We start from the raw sequence: 20,484 nt of genomic DNA, 5'->3' as shown, positions 1-20,484 counted from the left end.
TCTCAGAAGATAATCCTTCTCCTCCCTTTCCCTCCAGTTAAATTGATTATATATTATCCCTTCGTGGAAATACAGCAACTAATGTCATAGAAAATGTACAGTTGATCATTTGATTAAAATTACTCAAGAAATAATGACTGGCCAGGTGTGGTGGCTCACACCTGTAATCCCAGCACTTTGGGAGGCCAAAGCGAGAGGATGGCTTGAGGCCAGGAGTTCAAGACCAGCCTGGGCAACGTAGTGAGACCTCGTCTCTACAAAAAACAAACAAACAAAAAAACCAATGACATATTCCAGCATTTTACTTACCATCTAAGCAAAAATACCAAGCCACTTGGTACTTATATATACTTATATTTTATGATAAATATATTAGATTATCTACAATCATTTAGTCAAACATCTCCCAGAGTGCAACTGCTGGCTGACTGACTTTTCAATGTATCTTACATGTGTGATATCTTCTTCTACTTCTATGGTATTTCCCAAAGTTTTGTTATTAAAAATAATGCAGAAATCATGAAAAGCAAATCATCTATAATCCTACCCTGGCAAATCACTTTTTAATTTTTCTTCTAGTCCTCATTCATATAATTTTACATAGTTGTAACCAGACCTTATATACATTTTATTTTTCTTTTTTACTTCACTTTATGTCATGAGCAGTTTTCTATACTACTGCACATATTCATGATTATAGTTTTAATGTCTGTAAAATAGTCTGTAGCATTGACAGACCATTATTTACCCAGCCTGCCATTGTTTGCCGTATAGAGTCTGTTTCAAAGCTAACTTTGGTATGTTTTAAACTTAGGGGTCGTAACTGGTTAAATAACCCTTCTGGGTGCCAGTCTCATACTGTGTGTCCCCATATCCCCTGTGAATATGGTGCAGTTTTCATCAGATGATGGAATTCCTGATTGGATATTACATCAGATATTTTCTTTTAATTTTCACATGTGCAATTTTTACTTTCCAAATAATATTCTCAAGAGCAATGAATGATGCATTCTATTTTAATTATCCCCCCAGACATTAGGCATTGAATACATGCTTCTGGGTTCTGTGCAGTCTATAAAACCAGCTCGGCATCCGGTTGCCTGGCTACTTGTACTGTGGATGACACAGATTTTCAGCATCCCTTACCTCAAATATCATTCTGCTTAAAATGGGCGCACTGACGTGTTTCTCTCTGTTCTAAAGTTAGCCATGCTTCAGTCTTCAACAAAGCAATTCAGAGGGATCACAGATTATCAGGTTAATATCAGACTACACCGGGGAGCATGAGTATTAAAGGTCAACTGAGCCTCATAGAGCTTCTCTAAAGGACAATATTCTAGGCCATATTCTAGGGGGTATTTTTTTTTTTTTCTAGCTGGACTCTAAATCTTGCTTTGGATGCTGATTTGTTGTTCTGCTATGACTTTTCAAGACAATGAGTAGGCTTTATATCTGCGTGGTAGGGTTTCTTTCCTGGGATTCTTGTGTCTTTAACTTTATTTTTGCCCTTAGTGAGTGATGTGTTTCAGACGTGTGGAGGTACTGTGACTCATGCAACATTACTTTGGTTTATAAGCTGGACTGAGACATTAGCATCCTCTTCCAGTGCTTGGCTTAGAGAAAAGCTTTCCTTGGATTGTAAAAAAAAAATAAATAAATAAATACGGATTGAGTGCTTGGAACATTGTGTAATGACATTATTGTCTCCAACCAAGAGCAACCTATTTCTATAAAGGTGTTTTGGAATAAGAATATCCAACCCACTCTTGCTTCCTGCTCAAGAAAACATATCCCCTAAGGTATAAAATAAAAATTGCCTAATTCAAGAACACTCCTTTGATTATTTGAGATTTTCATTGTGTAGAGAGATATCAAAACATGAACTATTTGCTTTTAAAATTTAATTTCACTTAGGTGAAATGATTTTAGAGTATATGGTAAGAATGGTAGGGAAGAAATTTCTGGTTGGAAGAATTGGCATTGTTGGCCCAAGGAACAGAATCATTTACCTAGATGGAACTCAATATATGTTTTTCACTGATACAGAATTGTGGAAGGCAGCCATGATCACCACTATACCACCAACGCACTTTGACACAGAATTTGGGATATCTTAGCATGGTCAGAAAGTCTTCAGAAGAAATGGACTTTAATCACTTCTTGAAATTTTGGTTAAGGTCAAGTGTAGAAGAGGTGGACTTTGAGCTGAGCCTACCTGTATAAAATGGTAGATAAAAGTAAAAAGAACATTTCAGGCAAGGAATGGAGCAAGGACCATCTCAAGAGGGCAGGGAAAGACTGATACTGTAATGTGAATAATGGAAATTAAGGGAGAACCATACAGTAGGGTCACACTGTGCAGAGTCCCAAATACCAGACTGTTACTTAACCCTTACATTTTAGGCAATGGGGGAAATATTAAACATGAGGCAAGTATGCTCTAGAAAAATGAGGGAGTTTTAAGATGACAGTCTAAACACAGTTTTGCTCTCCTTCTCTCTGGCTCTTAATTGAAATAACAAAATTTAAAAAGAGCAAATCCCTGGCAGTTCTGGAAATATGAATGAGGACTAGAAATTGATAAACTTCTAAAAGAGGAGAAGGGGATAGAATTATATTGCTAGCTCAAAAAAGAAGAGCAAACAAGAAATATGAAAAATTAGAACAGCTTTCCAAATGACATAATTCAGAGAATAGAAGAAAATAAGAAATTTAATAAGTATCCTTAAATAGATGAAAAATATTGAATGCATTAAACTCCACTGTCCTGCCCATCCAGCCCAAAAAATGTTGAAGAATTGATAGGATTTGGTGATTGGGTAGATATTTGAACAGAACAGATTTTAGAAATAAATAAATAAAGCAAAGTAGAATAATATTTTTATACTCATTGAATAGGTAATCTAAACTGAAGCCAAGGACAAAGTGATACTCAGTATAATTTTAAATTTACTGATGCCTTGCTGTTTTTTACCCAGTAGTATATGTCCACAATGGCTGAGAAGTCAAAACATAACCATTTTATTAGGTAATATTTGTAGTATGGCCAAATATTTGTAATAAGAACATGGTAACCCAAGTATGATTTTTATTTAATCATAAATGTCAATCATAAATGTCACCATAGGCCACAGTAAAGAATAAATTAAATAACATCATTTTGGGGTTGAAATTTTCATGCAAACAACAAAGCATTGATGCTTCAGGCTAAGAGTGTATAATGCTAGCTCTGTCAGAATATCCTCCAGTGATTTGGTTTGTGGCAGGAGAAAGTGGCCAGTTTTATTGCACTAGAAGCAGTCAGAGTTCCAGGGCTATAGATATTTGTTGAGTTTTCAGTGAGCTGTATCCTGCTCTGCTATCATGAGCAGGGATTTTTACCAACTTCCCGGTCTTGATCCTATTTCTTAAAGATTTTTAAACTCCTAACTTGAACCTAGGAAGAACAGAGATTTTTTTCCAGCCCCTTTGTAAATTATGAACTCTTTGTGTCCCTCTCTCTTTCAGTCATGCCCTGACATCACCCTTTACTCATGGAACATCCACTGCACTATTTGCTGAAAGACTTCCCGTGAATACCATCTTCTTCAGACTGAAATAAAACAAAACATTTTCTACAAATAAACATATTTAAATTCTATTGATAATGATAGAACTTGCTTTTCTTTAGCAAATGGAAGCAAGAATCCCCAGATTAATAAAATTTACTAAGAATATCTGCAGAACAGGGTCCAAAAGTTCAGTTGACTCCCGGTTCCCATTTTGGAGGGAATTATAATCACGTAATAAAAACTTGGCTCTTACATTGGCCTGACTGACATTCAAGAGGAATTAGGAAAAGGTCTTTTCAGTAAGTTTGGCATCCTCATCTATGCCACAGACAACACTAATGAGGGCAGCATCTCTCATTGCTGGAGGGTGCTTTCTTCTACCAGGTGAAATCATTGTTAAGCTCTGAGAGGACTGACTGATTCTTTTTCTCAGTTTGCTGTTACTTTTCCCCCTTCGGGATGTGAATGGCTACAGTGATGAATTTCAAGGATGGGAGTACATGATTCTTTTGCTTGGAGGAGGGAGAATGGGGAAAATAAAATATGAAATGCAATATAGGTTAGCTATAAATTTTACAGTTACATAATTAGAAACACAAGAGGGTTATTCTCAAGTCTCTTTTGGTGAAATCCAGCTTCTCACCTTGATTAGGACAAGCAGAGCCATATTTCTTCTCTTGATCAAATGTGTCCTTTATGGAGTATTTGTATAATGCATGACATAAGCATGGATTTGCAGCTGTTTCGTAACCGCTGTGAAGTTTATTGGCTCCGCTCCACAGCGCTGTGTCCAAACTTCGGGAACTCTTCTCAAGTACCGTGAATGTGGAAGGAGGCCACTTGTGGAATGATTTACTTTACCCAGAGTTGAGTGTTTTGCGTGCAGAATGTGAGGCTGCTGTTCAGCCTGTTGTGTCCAAATGTGAGTAACCGGCCAAAGGAACTTTTTCTGGACTTGTCATCTGGCCTCAGAACTTACCTTCTGTGGAGCTTTGAATGTCCTAGCCATCAGTAGGAAATAGCAGTGCTGTAACTCTTTATTTCTTCCAACCAGTAATTCCCTGTGAATTTTTAAGCTGATATTTTAATGTGCTAAAAACATTGTGATTTTGACTTTAAGGATGTAATCTGATTATAACCAAAGCAATTGTAAAGATGAGACGGTGGTGGCTGAATGTACCCAGCTCTTTCTCCCCATCCTGGGAGGACAGGGACTCTCAGGAGGTACCAGCTCAGACACTGTTACATTTACATCATCATACTTCCTTTGACTAAATTGCTGTCCTGTTCCTAGCTTTTTGATGAAGCAGCCTGAAGTTATTTTCAAATGGTAGCTTAGAAGTCTAGCAGTCCTTTTGAACCGAGTCCAATAGAATAATTGGACGGAAGAATCTATTTCCATGACAGCATTTGTGAAGGATTCAAAATAGGAAAGTTTACAGGCTCTTCACTTTGCCTGTCACATACAGAGGAAGCCTTTGCTTATACTGATACCAGGAGGCAGAACCAACTCCAGGTTGGGAGGTAACCAAATTAAACCCCCTTGTTAACTGTGTGTGGTAGAGGATAAGTTTCTAAAGGTAGGTAGATTGTATAGGGCCATAAATGCCAAAAGTGAAACTTGGAATTTTTATCTTGAAACTGATAGGGAATCACTGAAGACTTTTAAAAAAGAAATGAGGGAAGGTAGAACTAGTGGTGAAATGTCAGATACACTGAGAAGCAAGGAAGCCTCTCCAACAACCTCAGGAAGTAGGTATGAGAGGAAGAAGTATGTCTGCAGTAGGGTGTGAGGAGTGAGAGGGACATACATGTCCTCTTGTGAAAAGAACATGTACAATCACCAAATCAGACAGACAGGGAGCAGGGTAAAGGGGTTCTGAGGATTCAAAACTAAGTGGTGGTTATAAGTTCAGCTCAGGCAGAAGATCTGGAAAGAGAGCCAAGTAGGGAAGTAGCTTCCTCATTAAATTCACTGTGTATGGTCTAAACCCATGGTGGCAACCTAATTTCTGCTTCTGCCTCTGGTCTGTTTATTCAGTACGTGGGAGAATGCAGTGATAAATATAGACGCCATGCCACAGGCTCACGTTTTTACAAGGTGCTTCTGGAAACATGAATGGAGATGTGGTGCTTTGAGTTGCTTCCATGGCAACTCTCCCCATGGAAAATGGGCGTGAGGAGGCCTGTTCTTTTCTGCTGATGTTTCTGTCACTACCACATGGGGTCAGGTTTGTTCTTCCTCCCTCCCCAGAAATATCTGGCAGCTCTGCAGAAAAACTGGTGTTGCCATAAACTGTTCACCTGCATCTGAGCCCTGCTGGTCTTGTGCTTGGTGACGAACCTCTCTGCATGGCTTCGGCACCCCTCAGGGTTCCAGATACAAAGTGGAGGACACGTTCCCTCTACTCTTGTATTCCCCAGCTGACTTGGGGCATGGCTGGGGATAGGAGGGAGGGCAAGAGTCTCTTTTCATGGACACTCACCAGCTCCTAATTAACGGTTTCCAACCAGTCACGTAGTCTTGTGGCTTATGGCACAAACTTTAGGTTCTGAGTTTTTAAAAGATCTTAACCTTTTGATACTTGAAAATCAGACTTTTAAGGCTCATAGACTTTCCTTCTTCAGGTTATTTTTCTCTGCCATGGGCTTACAAGTCGATTATGAAACTCAGTACTTGAGCACTGATTCTTCCTGTCCTGCATTCCTGCCCAGCAAAGTATGACACAAGTGATGCTCTGTAACATCCAAGACTAGGTTTTAAAACTGCCATACCCTTCTGCCAGCTCTTTAGGGATTATTGAGCTTGGACTCCAGCTGCCATGCTGAAGGGTCCCAGGCCACATGGGGAGGGCTTGTGAAGGTGTTCCAGCCAGATCCCCAGCTGTAAGGTCCCAACCAAAAGGCAACATCAGCCACCAGTCATGAAACTGAGGAAGCCTTTAAGATGACTTCAGTAGTCAGCCACCTTCTGATTACAGCTGCATGAGAGACAATAAGTGAAAACCGCCTGGCTGAGCCCAGTCAACCTCCAGAATGACAAGAGATAATTGTAAAATGATTTATGTTGTTTTAATCCACTAAGTTTGGGGGTGATTTCATTATACAGCAACAGAGAACCAACAGGGTGTTGCTGTTATCTATTACTGTATAAAACTCATTACAAAATGGTTACTTTAGGTAAATGTCTCGTAGTTTTGTGAATCATGAATCCAGGAAGGTGTTGGCCAGGCAGTTTTCTGGTCCATATGTCCATATAGTGTCAGCTGTGGTTGCTGGGGCTGCAGGATGCTTCTTCAGTCACAGCTTTGGAGCCGTGGTACTCTATGTGGCCTCTCCCTCCCCCCATGATGTCTCATCCTCTGGGTCTCTCCACATGGTTTGTACTCCCTTAGCATGGTGGTCCCTGAGGAGTCGAACTTCTCACAGGGCAGCTGACTTTTAAGAAACTGAAGAAGCAGCTGCCATTCATTGTAAAGTCTAGGCCAAGAACTGGTTGGCATCCATTTCTATCAAAATCTATTGATCGAAGCTGCCACGAGGATACAGGGATTCAAGAGAAGAAGAAATAACTCCAACCTCTGAAAGAGAAGAATAACAAAAAAAATTATAGCCACAGGGGACAAGGAAAGAACCTAGGTTTATGTCTCAAAATGTTACCTTGTAAATCTTATTATGTCTGTTTTATGGATGAAGAAGCTTAAAGTAAGCTAAAGTAAGTCAGGTAATTTGGCCAAGGTTACACAACTTGTAAGTACCAGCACCTGGATTCAAATCCAAGTCTGTATTAATCTAAACCATGAACTCTTTGTACTTTGCTGCTTGTTTATTCTGTGCAAATATAATAAATGTACAATTTATACTATATATTCTTAATTTTAAAGCACTATCTTTAATAAGATGATACCATCCCCCTGCCCTCACACACATTGCGGCTCTAATTTTATTAATAGAGAATCCTAGAGAAATATTCTAAATGGCCTGATTTGGGTCACAGGCCTCTCTCTCAACCAATCCTTAGGAGCCAGGAGGATGGAATATTATAATTGGCAAGCTCTGCTGGAAGCACACGGTTGGAAGAAATCTTTCCCACGAGGAGGAGGAACAAACAAAATAATATTCATTATACATGCTCTTTGTACTACATGCCATTACGTGTCATTTACGATGATTCCATTGTATCCTTGAAGGCTGATAGGAGCCTCCCTGAAGAGTTTGGAGCTCTGGGCTTCGGGGGAGGGTATGAGGACAGGCTGTGTAGGGGAGTTAATCCTAAGAATTGATTCGAGATCTGTCATCTGACTATTGACTCAGTATGTCTCATGTTAAGACTAAGAACCCTTTGGTTTTCCTGGGGGTCTGATTCCATTATAGAGAAATGAAATGGAAGCTTCCTGAAGGTGACCCATTATGTTTTTGTGTGCTACACTCTGTAGTTGGACCCCCATCTGCATGTTCTGTGGATGTGGAGTAAATGTGAACTGAGAACAGGAAGATACTTGGCGTTCTAAGCACTTGAGGAAACAAAATATAAGCTCTAATTATAAACATTTCTGATGGAAACTCAGTCTTACTTCATGATTTCCAGTTGTATTCTTTTTTTTTTTTTTCCTCTAATGAAGTAGGCTGCTTTAATTTTCTTTTTAAAAATTGTATTTGGATGAGGTCAGAAATTGAGGAATTTCTCTTCCATTACTCACACTGCTTCCCAGCTGCCGGCCTCATGTTCCCCTGACACGCTGTGGAGGAGCCGTAGTAGGCCATAGCTCTGCCGAGGTGCACTCTGCACTTGGCAGAGAAGATCCTTCCTCCCAGTGTCCCTGAGTGCCACTTGGTGGCCTGGGTTCTCAGTGGCTCTGACTCTCTGGAGGCCCCACGTACCTGAGAGAACAACTGTTTTCCCACCTTCTCGGGGCTTCATGTTTATATTAAGGAGTCTCTTCACTCGGTTTGTACTTTTTAACATCAAAGTCAGAAGTAAAGCCCAGTGAGTTAGTTGACTTTTGAGAGCCCTAATGGAATCTCTTCTTGATTATTTATTTGTTAGTGGTACTTCATTTCTCTTGCCACCCAACTGAGCCCAAGGTGCCTTTTATCACTTTTTAGTTTCCTACCAAGTCACTTCAACAAGATGCATTTTATTTTAACACGGAAATAAAGTAGGGAAAGGAAATAAAGGAATTTCATAAATTTGGACATAGACACATTTTATGAGAGCATTCAAACAGGCATGTCTGTAGCTGGATGCTCGAATTATAACAGTCTTGGCATAGTGAAAATGAAAGCAGATTTTAGCTTTGAATACAAATACCAAAAAAAGCCTGCGGTTTCCTTTCCCTCCAGAAGGTATCAAAGCAATGGACATTGCTAGTCGAGGCTTACTCAGAAATAAAATAGCTAATCACCATAAATAACTGTGAGAAAATTATTCTTCTTTCTATTAATCATAGAAACTAACCCCAAATCCTAGTATTTTTTTCCTCCCTCCCCCTCCCTTTTCCTTAACCATAATTTACAGCTCCTAGTCCTCCATTTCTTCCAATCCCTCACTCCCACAAATACTGCTCTCCGGTATAGCTTCCCATCCCTTGCTCCCTTTTCTTCTCTCTGCTGCTCAGCCTTTTTCTGGCTTTATCTCCTTGCTCCCTCCGTGGAATTGCATTTATGGCAGCAATCTCTTGCCTCTGTGTCCTCAGCTGTCTCATCCCTGCAGCTCCCACCTCTGGATCCTGCATTCTGCCGCCCGGTTAATCAGACCCTGGTGGAAGGCAGACTGAGCCAGTGAGGAAGAATGATGTCTTTGACATCCAGCAGGTGTGTTCATGACCAGCTCTACCACTTCCTGCCTGGTGATCTGGCTAAGTTATTGAACTAGTTACCTCTTCTGACAAATGGGACTTAGTATAGCCCCTTTCTCATACATTTCTGTGAGGATTAAAATACCTGCTTATTGTGAGCAAAGCACTTGGCCCATAAAATGTACTCAAATATTAGGTGTTGCTATTACCGTGATTGTAGACTATTCCACATCTTTGCCGACATTGCCAACACTCCTACAAATGCATGGTTTTTAACTTTTGTTTTAAGCCAAACTCTTTACAATGACCTTTCAAAACCCTGCACATTCTGGTCTCTGTGGTCTTTCTGACCTCATCTTCTACAACTGTCTCCCCCATCCCCAGAAAACACACACACACCCCTCGCACTCACTCTGCTGCATATATGTAACCTAATTTCCTCGCTGTTCCTTGAACAAGTCATGCTCCTACCTCAGCGCCTTTGCACTTGCTGTTGTCTCTGCCTGGAACATTCTTCTTTCTGATATCCCTTGTGTCATTGGTTAAATATCACCTTCTCAGGAATGTTTACCCTGGTCACCCCATTTAAAATTATAACATACTTCCTCTGTACTCTTTGTGCCAATTTTCTGCTTTATTTGACCCTATAGTATTTTCCACGATCTGACACACACATACTTTCCTTGTTTATCATCTCTCTCCTCACACCACCATGTACACACACTCACACATTCGAGTGTAAGTTTCATGAAGGCAGAAAATTTTGTCTATACATTTCTTTCTCTCCAAAACCTAATTGTTCCTGGCACTTTGTAAGGATAAATATTTGTTGGATGAATGATTGTGCCCCAATTCAAATATTCCTACCTTCGTGAAGCTTTTCGTAGTTTCCCCCAAGCATGGTTACTTTCTTTTCTACTTTCCTGTGATACTTAATACATTCTTTTATTATAACATTTATCATATTGCATTTTTATGGTAAACATATTTAAAGCTCTTAAATTTAACCAAATGGCATAATTCAAAAGCATGTTTTTATTTAATAGACTGAAACTGCACATTGCACAGGTTTGACTGAATGATTACAGAAATCACAATGCTCTGTGAGTGTTTTTAAATTGCATTCACATCATGTTCTATGAATCATTCCACAAAATTAAATCCAAGCTTGCGAAAAATCTAAGACAAAGCAAATTAGAAAATAAATTCCAACACACAGAGAAGTCTTATACAATGGCGTGTTCTGTGTTTTGACATGATGTGAAACCTTGCTATTTCGCTAGCAAATAGGAGACTTGCAAAATTCTGCCTTCTGAACATATCAGCATAGCCTTAAATGTGGTTGATAAATAACCTGCAAAGATAAGTAGTCTCAAAAGTCAGTTCCGGAGAAACATGCCTGTGTACGCTGGTTTTGAAAAGGGCTTTCTTCATCTGGGGGAAAGCATTATTCACCAATTTTTCTTAAATTAAATACTATTACTTAAAGCCAGGAGGCATGAATATATCATAAAATTTTCATCAAATCCCCAGGAAGAACTAACAAAATCTTCCCATGCCTTTGTGTTAAAGATAGTGAGCAAGGACCAGTCTCAAATACATCTGTATGCCACCAGTGCAATTTCAGGGCCAGCCCCACTGGCTGACCAATCATGTATTTATTCACTGCTGTCATTTTGGGTGCAGACCATATTTTCAGTCATTGGTAACCTGTCCTTGCTATTCTCCACTGGAAAATATCTTAGGACATACGCATGGGAGCAATGACTTGTCCTGGGGCAGAGGAGGTGACTGCTAAGTGGAATCTTCTGTCTGTATTTGAGGTGATAACGATCTATGGAGGCCCCCATGTAAGGTGGTGTGACAGCTGTGAATGCCTTTGACAGCAGTGATTATCAGCTTCAATGAACACACTTTAACCTGGAAAAGGCATTCATGATGAGCAGGTGCTTCTGGGATTGAATCAGGATTAACATCCATTCCTGGCTAGTGAATTTGTATCTTCTCTGCTATCATATTTTGGATTTCTCAAATCCAAGATAATACAAAAATCCCTGTTCTCTTGAGGAAGCGAAGAGACAATGATTTCTGTCAATATGCAATTATTTGTGCTCTCTGGCCTAAGTTGTAAGAGAAACATGACTGTGTTCTACCCTAGGAACTCTGAAAATTAAAATTTGAGTTAGTGCCCAGTTCAGTCTTCCCCGATTGGACCTGCTGCTGGTTTCGTTTTTGCTCATTGTTCTGAAGTATCTGGTTCTGTGGCCTTTGGGTCTTAGAAATCCTGCTCTCCAAACATGCATTTTAAATATTTGTTTACTTTTTTTTTTCACGGATCCTGACTTCCCTAGACTGGAAGCCTAAATGTAGGATCAGTTCATCTGATGCCTAACAGGTGTTTATTGATTAACATCTTCTTCCAATAATCCTGTGAACTTTTTAATGCAAATAACTGTTGATTCCCATTAGTTGCTGATAATATATATGACACTTGATTCAGTATGTCCTCCTTCCTTCAATATTGGTCACAAAATTCTTGCTTTTACAAAGGATTGCAGGTTTTCCTACTCGTTGAAAGATTTCTTTATTTTCTTCAGTAGTCATTGATGGGTCTGACCCGAAATCTAGCCTCTTAAAAATTCTTTGAGAACACCTTATCAAATCTAGTAAACACTTCTCTGCCTATATCTGATCCAAACTTTCTGGGACATTTGGCCCTTGAGATGTCTTCCTCCCCTGTGAAAACTGCTTCTCCCCCGGGCCCACTGAAATTACTCCTGCCTATGATTTGCCCCACTTTGAAGCAAAATCCTACAAAGTCTTTTATCACTCAGCCTTTAAAAAGGTTCCATCTCTTTCTCCCTGAATGAGAGCACCCACAGCTGCAATGATCACCTACGAGATAATTTCCTCCACCTGATGTATTATCTCCAAGTCAAACATATCTCATGAGATCAAGACCTATATATTCCCTTATTCAACAAATACTTAATGAACACTCACTATGTGTGAAGCACGTTGACTACTAGGATGTCCTATAGGTACTTCTCTGTGTCCAAAACACATTATGAGAAACTTTCTTTTAAAAGAACAATTTAATCTGTATTCCCTAGCTTGATAAATGCTACCATTATCCATTTGGTCACCCAAGCCATGAACTTGGGATTCAATTGAGATGTCTCTTGCCCCTTCACTACCCACCCTAACTCCCACCAACGATTGTGTCCACACTCAGTCACCAAATTCTAAGAGGTCTACCTTCTGAATATCTCCAATTCTACAACCCCTTGGTCTCTGTTTTAGTTCAGGTCTTTACCACTTTTTTACTCATTTTGATCTTCAATATATCTTCCATACTATTGGCAGCATTAGACCTTATTGATATGCAAATTTCACCATTAATTTCTCTTCCTGCAGCACTTCATGGTTCCTGATCACCCTTAGGATTAAGGTCAAGCTCCTTAACTTGGCCATAAGACCTTTCTGCACCTTGGTCCTTACGCCATCTCCTGCCACTGTGTACTCTGTTCTCTGTCCATACGGAACAACCTGCTGTTTCCCAGAGATGTTATACCCTTTCCTACCTCTATGCCTATGAATATCTCCTTGAAAAGCCCTTTATTTTCCTTCTATTCTGCCATTCCTCTTTTAAATGGCAATATAGCCTAATGGATAAGCATGGGATCTTTCGGGCGAAGAAAAAACCTAATATCCAATCTTGGACGAGTTGTTTCTTCTCTTTGAGCCTCAGTTTTCTCATTAGGGTTATTATGAAAATCAAATGAGATACATGAATAAATGAATGAATTATACATTCATTGAGTGCCTGATACCTTCCAGGCCCTGTTCTAAGAACTGCAGATATAGCAGTGAACAAAACTGTTGAAGCCTCTGCCCTAAGGGACCTCATATTCTTTTTGGTGCATAAAAAGTGAACAAAAATATTAGTCACTCAGGAGTTTAGGTATACTTTTCAGACCTACTTCCAAGTTTCCATTCTGAGTTAAGTACTCATCTTCTAAGGTCCCATACCACCCTATGTGGTACCATTATTATAGCACTTACGTTGTAATTTTGTTATAATTGCCAATTATTTTTACCTTGCTCACCCACAACCCTGGGAGTTTCTTTAGGTGAGAGCCTTAGTCTTTTTCTCTTGTTTTACCAGATCCTAGTACACAAGAAAGCCACTTTTAAGCGTTAAATTAATGGATGTTTTAGGGTGTGTCTAACATATTATTTAAAAATAATAACATTTACCACTAAGAGCATTTCCTATATAGCCAGATAGTGTGTTAAGTGCTTTAAATACAGTTTGTAATTTAATCTCCACAGTAACACTCTGAAACCAGTATTATTACATCTATTTTATAGATGAGGAAACTAAATGTTATAAACACAAGGTGATTTGCCAGGGTCAGCAGGGGGTGATGTCAAGCCCAGGACCCAGGTCTGCCTGACTTCAGGGACCCTCCTTTAATCCTGATGCTTGGTGAGAAGAGCCATTTTTCCATGGGCAATTGGAGATGTGGGGCAGTGGTCAGCACACACTTTATTTTTGGTATACCTGTATACACAGGACAAAACCTTAATCCACAGTCATATGTACAATGACATTTTAGCTTAGTTTTTTTTTTTTCCTGTGATGATGTGGGTGATTCTCCCCACCCTGCTGGGGAGTGAGGAACCTGAAACAGTTTTAAATTTGCTAGGTCACAATATTATAGTCTCTTCCAGTTTAGACCATCTCTTGGGTGAATATTCAGTCTTTGAGATGTCCTTCATTTCCCTAGCCCCTCTGCAAGATTGTATCTGGAGGAACAGGTGAGTGAAGCTTATAGAAACAAAAAAGACAGGGAGAGTAGGGGCCTCCCTAGGTCCCTGGTCCTTGGGTTTATAATATCTGAGTCTGCTGAGGAGTAGCTGGTCTGAGCCCATCTGTGAGTATTCTGCTGATGGCCTGTGCTGAAGCCTTTAGCTGCAATCTCTCTCTACAGGCTTGGCTCTGGCTCTGTGTAGCTTCCTCAGAGCTGGTTATGTCTCCTATTCAGGCTCTGCTTTAAATGTTCCACCCCACGGACCCAGGTAAATATCCCTTTGCCTCTGTTGTCATTCCTTCATGACACCCTTACCACCACCACCATAAACTTAGTTCTCTTACAGCAACATCCACTGGACCTCCTGCTATGCCCTTATAGAGCAGAGAGAAATTTCTAGATACCTTCCATATTGCATGCCAGCAAAAAGAGATGCTGAGAGTGAAATTTAAGGCTACCTTTTCCCTAATCATACCAGGCCACTGGTTTTCGTCTATACTGTGATTTGCCTGCACTTGTTTGGGGAGACCCAACTCTTTAAGGCAGCTGTTTCCTAGAGTTTCAAATGGGAAATGAAAGAAAAGAAAGTCCCTCAGGCTTTGTTATCAGCCTATCCACCACTGCCTTCTGGGACTTGAGCCTGGAGACCTAGGTATGGGAGACTCCCTGCCTTGTCCTACTCTCATCCCCTTCTTCCTACACTCAGCTGGGGCTGGAAAGAGTGGGTTCTTCCCTCCCTCTACTTGCCTTTTCTGCATTTTCCCTATATCACATTATCCTCCTTCTCAAAATGGAATTTGCCCTCCCCTTTTCCCTAGGGCTAAACTGGAGAATGGCTGCCAGGTAACCTGATTTATGGAGAGACGAATGAAAACACATCTGTTTAATATTTTCAAATTATTACCCCTGTTACCCCTGCATCTCAGAGGGTAATCACTGGTCTCTGGAGCTCTCTGGGTCCCTTTATAGTAGCGTGGCTCAGAGCAGTTGTAGAGGAAGATTTACGGGGCTCTTAGATACCTTCTTCACCTGACTCGCAACCCCTCCCTTTTCAGCCCATCAACCCAAATTCTTGGCCGTCATCCCCTCCTTCATGAGCAGCCTAGAGACAAAGTGGGAGTATTCTATCCACAAAATCAGTTGGTATAATCAATGCACTGTACATTCAAATTTTGACAAATTTAGTACCCATAACACCAATTATGTCTAACATATTACTTAAATATGGGATCATGGAAAAGTAAGCTATACCAAAGAACCCAAATTGACAGGGCATACTCTGAAAATATTAAATGTTTGATTTGTAGACTGTGCCTTTTAACTTCAGATTGTCCCCCAAGAAAGGGGAAGCTTTGTGAAAGGGAACAAATTATTAAGGAAATTGACAACAGTGGGTCAAGTGACCAAAATAGTAAGAGGAAGCATGGATCTTTGTAGGAATGACTACACTTTCATGCCCACTTAGCTTATTGTGCAACATGAGGCTTGGTATCTTGTACTTAGATATTTATCTGTGTACCTTGTAAGTTCTTAGATCAGGATTGGATCCTGATTGTATGAGAAAAAAAATTCTCATGTAAACTGAGATGTGGATGACAGAATCAACTTGTGCACTAAGAACTAGCTGAGAAACAGAAAATAAAATTATTAAAATATTAGCCCAGAAGGAAAGTATAAAATAGGAAGAAAAAAATGGGGCCTCCTAGTTTGAGATTGTCTTTGCCATCTGGGTTGTAAAACATTCTATTCTAATTCCACAAGCTTGATACCAGAAATAACTTATTACCAGGGACATATGCTGGAGAATTGTCAGGAATGACAAAGTATTTAGTTGTTTTTAATATCTGTATCACAAAACGATAAAGCTAGTAAACCATACAATGATGTGAAGGAGCGAGCCATAGCTAGTACTTTCCGTCACGTATATTTATGCTGTGTTTTCTACACCCCAATTCTTTCTTCTCACCTCACAAAAGGTCAGAGGTCACTGCTAATAAGCAGAGAATCCTTCAAACTCTCCTCTGGATGTTTGTGGGGTCTGTTCAGAGTTTATAATCTAATTCATAGACTTTGCACTATACTAACAATTCTGTTCACAGCTATCTTTTCACAGTGGTTATGTTGGGAATGTACATGAAGTATTTGACTTTTACCTTGATTTATAATATTTATTGAGCTCACATTATACACAGATCACTACTGTCCAGTCATGTAGATAAATGCATGTTACTTTGAAGTTCCAGTTTACCACTTCCTAGCTATGTGACCTTAAGCAATTTACTTAATCTTACTAGTTTTACTCATCTTTAAAATGGGGATTATGATAGTACCTGTCCCACAGCCAATGAATTTGAAAGCTGCATTGCAAGGATATAGAACAGCTTAAATGTTGAGAGCTTCCAAATACTAAACGAGGCGATCACTTGTTTAATTCAAATAGAAATAGAATAAATGGCAAGGAATCAGTGATCTGTAACAGGAAGCAGTTTAAAGAATTTGAATTGGGAGGTCTTGGGTAACTGTGATGTTCTAAAATGGTGGTTACCTTTTTTAAAAAAAATTGTCATTGGAGATTCTTTTGCATAGAAAATATCATAATTTTCAATCTTTAATCCTCAGATTATTACGGGCTACATTGATTAGAAGGAAGTACAGCTTCCTTTTAGATTTCAAGGTTTTTTTGGCTTATTTTGGGGAGGGGGTTGCTGCTATCTGGAGAATAGGGGAGGAAGCCAGAAATATTAACCCGTTAGTCTGATACCTTTTCCAGAAGCTGGCCACCAGGTCTTTTTAGATTTTTCTGAAACCTGACCAAGTTTAATTTTCATGGCATCAGAACTTGGTATTGAAGGAGTTAAAGGGTCTCCCACACCCCTTTGCATGAATCCTTCTTTTGTGTACACAGCTGCAGTTAGAGCACGGGTCGGAAAGGAAATGGTTAGAGGAAGAGCTAGTTTTCAGACAAGGCGAGTCGGCGAGGGGGGCTGCGGGGTGGCCTGGGGTTTTACATGCCAGATGTAGGCCTGCCCTGGTGCCTGCCTGGAGCTGCTGGCGCGGTCACCCCCGCGGCCCTGTGCGAATTGAGGCGAGGTGATGAGTTAGCGGGTTGCTATGGTGACGGGCCGGCCACGTGACCAGGGTGCTGCTGCCGGCGCTCTGACGTCAGCGGCCGGAGGGCGGGGACGCAGGAGGGCGGGGCGGAGCGGGAGCAGGGAGAAGCGAGCGAGCAGGCGGCAGGCTCGGTGTGTGCGCGGAGCAGGCGAGCGAGCGGGAAGACACAGCCACCTTCCTCACCAGCCAGCCCACAGCGGTTTGTTCCTTTTCTCGGGAGTGCGCCAATGCCTGGGCCGACCCAAACCCTGTCCCCAAATGGCGAGAACAACAACGACATCATCCAGGATAATAACGGGACCATCATTCCTTTCCGGAAGCACACAGTGCGCGGGGAGCGTTCCTACAGGTAATGGGGCTGGCACCCGGAGCAGCGCCGGGGACCGCCGTGGGGGCGCGCGGAAATCCGGCCCGTTATATAATGGAGCAGACACCGCCTGCGACCCCGGCTGCAGGCGTGCATTTGTGAAGGCGGTTGTGATTATTTGATATCTGATTCCATGTGTCATGTTGGGTATGCATTGAGGCTTCACGATTGCAGATGGAAAGCATTTTGTGAATAGGTTTGCTGCCTGCGAGGGGTCTCCTTCATCTCTTTCCTTCCACATTGATAAAAATGCGTGCTGTTTTTTCTCTCTGTCTAAAGAGACAGGCTGTAGCACTTCCTTTCCTCCTTCCCTTTTAGATTTTAAAGGAGCCACGAGGTAGCTGTGCCTAAAGGCAGAAAACGGGAGGATGGAGAGAAAAACGTTTGCGCTTAACCTGGAGAGTGTGCAGGAAAGATGGAATCCTCTAGATTAAGCTGCAGTCTGTGATGTTAAACCGCCAGATTGATGGAGCTTTGTAAGAATTCTGCTCGCTGATTGGTGCAAGGATTGACAGCAGAGGTCACAGTGTCAGACATTCACCAAAATTTTCTCCATAGAACCCTACGTTTATTAGAAAGAGACTGGACTGCAAAGGACCTGAAGGAAAAAAAAAAAAACAAAAAACTGGGCGCTGTTATGCATTTTCTTAGGAGTTTATGGCCACCGCATGGGTGGAGGAGCCCTTCCTTCTTATTTACAGTGGGAAGGTAATTCCTGGTGTTTGGCTGAGGTCTGATTTGAGGATGGGACTGATGATCTTGGTCATTGTATTGTGAGCCTTTTGATTAATGAGTTGGCCTGTACGGTTGGCATCATTTTTACATTAACATATCTGGCAATATGTTCTAGCAGATAAGCTCATTAAAATTGTTTGCATTGTTTGATAAGGATAACAATGTAATGGAGAATGCAGCTAGAGTCTTATGCAGCTCAAGGCCAGACTCAGAGGGAGACTGATAGCTTCGGACATATTTCCTCTGAAGTTCTTTTGTACTGGAGTAGTTATTTTTAAATGTTACCTTGATAACCAGTAACAATGCTTTTGCTTTGAGGCAGAGCACTCATACCTCTAAGGCGCATCCTTTTAGCTAGTGAGCAACAGGAAATAGCTCTTTTTTTTTTTTAAAGCCTTCATCTAAACATTCAGATCATATTATGGGTAGAATACTCTGTGTATATAAATGTTGCATATCATAAAATAAGACCAAAAGTACCTAACTTCCTTTCTCTTTGGCCAAAGAAATGCACTGCCTGTTGACGCAAAAAAAATTATAAGCGAACTTTGCCCTGTGGTCTCTGGCAGTTATATAAATACTTGGAGTTAATTTTGGCTGTGCCCATGAAGTCACCAAAATCTCATGCCTTATGGTTCCAACTAATGTGTTGCAATTGCATCCTTGCAGATTTCAAGTGCTTGTTATTCTTTTAATGGAAACCAAAATTGGTTCACAACTTCTGGGACTCTCCTTTTGGAGCCCCTGTGAGGGGAAAGTTGTGCTCCTTTTCTTCTTACTTCTTTACTTTTCTCCCCTGTGAACATCCCAAAGCCTAAAAATAGAATTTAAAAACAAAAAAACTTGAGTTGCTTTTAAATCTTATTTATTTGAACTGTTCTTATGGGTAATAAATTTGAAGTCCTCATTTCCTAAATGATTTAATCCCTACTGTGTAGGTAGCAGTTGCTTTTAAGATGGAGTTCAAATGTTACCACATCGGCCAAAGGAAGTTGCCTAGTTGGGTTTTATTAGTCATATGAACTAAGTTGAAAATGGCAATGGAAAATCATTTGACACAAAGATTAAATGTTACCTTTTGGTGACAAATTATTGCTTTTAAATGAAATTTTATTTATATCTTTTTAATCCAGGTTATTATATCCATTTCCTGGATTATTTCTAGTTTGCTTTCTGAGTCCCTATAATGGTACCTGAAATTATATAAAAACAAACAAACTGAATTTTAATAAAGATCTGACTGAACAAATTCTTAAGTCACTAAGAGCATCATTGCATTTGTATTTGATATAATAGGATTACTGGATGCTATAGTGAGAGATATCATAGGCTAAACGAAGAAGGAAGCCTCCAAAATTGCAGTTGTATTGTATTATACAAAGGGTGCATATGGAGACAGACACACTTGATGTTTTCCTTGGTCTGCTTTTCTTTCAAAGTGGATGACCAATGTAATATAACTAACACTTATTTTCTTGGAGGGGCGTTGGAAAAGGAAAAATGTGACACATTTTTCTATCCAGGAAGCATTCCATCATTATTTTGGCATCCCAAGACTGGAACAATATAGCCATTTAATTGCTGAGGAAACTTGGAAGGCAATTTGAAAGTCAGAGTAGAGATTTAAGCATATAAAAGTTTTACTTTGGATATAGGTTTGGTATAGCTCTCAACAATGACATGTGCTTGGAAGTTCTCTGTGAAGTCCCATAAGAGAGGGCCTGAGGAAGCACACTGCCCTGGCAAGATCAAGGGAATTCTTTTCCTGGTTGCTTTCCTGACTCCTAGGTAGGCCCCCAGTAGGTCCTTTATCTTAGGCTTTGTTTTCTACCTTTACTTATTACATATAAAAATTTCTAGCCCCATTCTTAATAGAGATATTGTGAAGCTAGCTTAAAACAAATAATTTCTTAAAAGGGCTATGTAAATGTGAGAAGAATGCTGGTATTACTGAAAAGGTACACGCCTCCCTTGGCTGGCAGCGCAGGTGAGAGGAGAACAGTATACCTAGAGCATAGGACAGTGCTCCTGAGCACTGTTAATGGGTGAGCAGTCACTCTTTGGAGGGAACATTATTATTATAGCATTTGTACCAGGTTCGTAAA

General features: G+C 40.3%; 1 protein-coding gene across 3 annotated transcripts in view; it reads left to right on the top strand.

The window, feature by feature from the left end:
- Nucleotides 1–20,484, top strand: part of MAPRE2 (microtubule associated protein RP/EB family member 2) — a 135,136-nt gene that overhangs the window by 29,195 nt on the left and 85,457 nt on the right. For 2 of the 3 annotated variants that reach the window (XM_069468458.1, XM_069468457.1), the window contains exon 1: nt 17,396–17,626. The exons of the other annotated variant lie outside the window; for it this stretch is intronic. In XM_069468458.1, coding sequence (XP_069324559.1) covers nt 17,536–17,626 — 91 coding nt within the window. In that variant the 5' untranslated portion in view covers nt 17,396–17,535. Of the gene's footprint in view, nt 1–17,395; nt 17,627–20,484 lie in introns of those variants that run through there. 3 annotated transcript variants of the gene reach the window in all.

The sequence above is a fragment of the Eulemur rufifrons genome, chromosome 5 (genome assembly GCF_041146395.1).
Source record: "Eulemur rufifrons isolate Redbay chromosome 5, OSU_ERuf_1, whole genome shotgun sequence".
NCBI lineage: Eukaryota > Metazoa > Chordata > Mammalia > Primates > Lemuridae > Eulemur > Eulemur rufifrons.
This window is presented reverse-complemented; position numbering and strand designations above follow the sequence as displayed.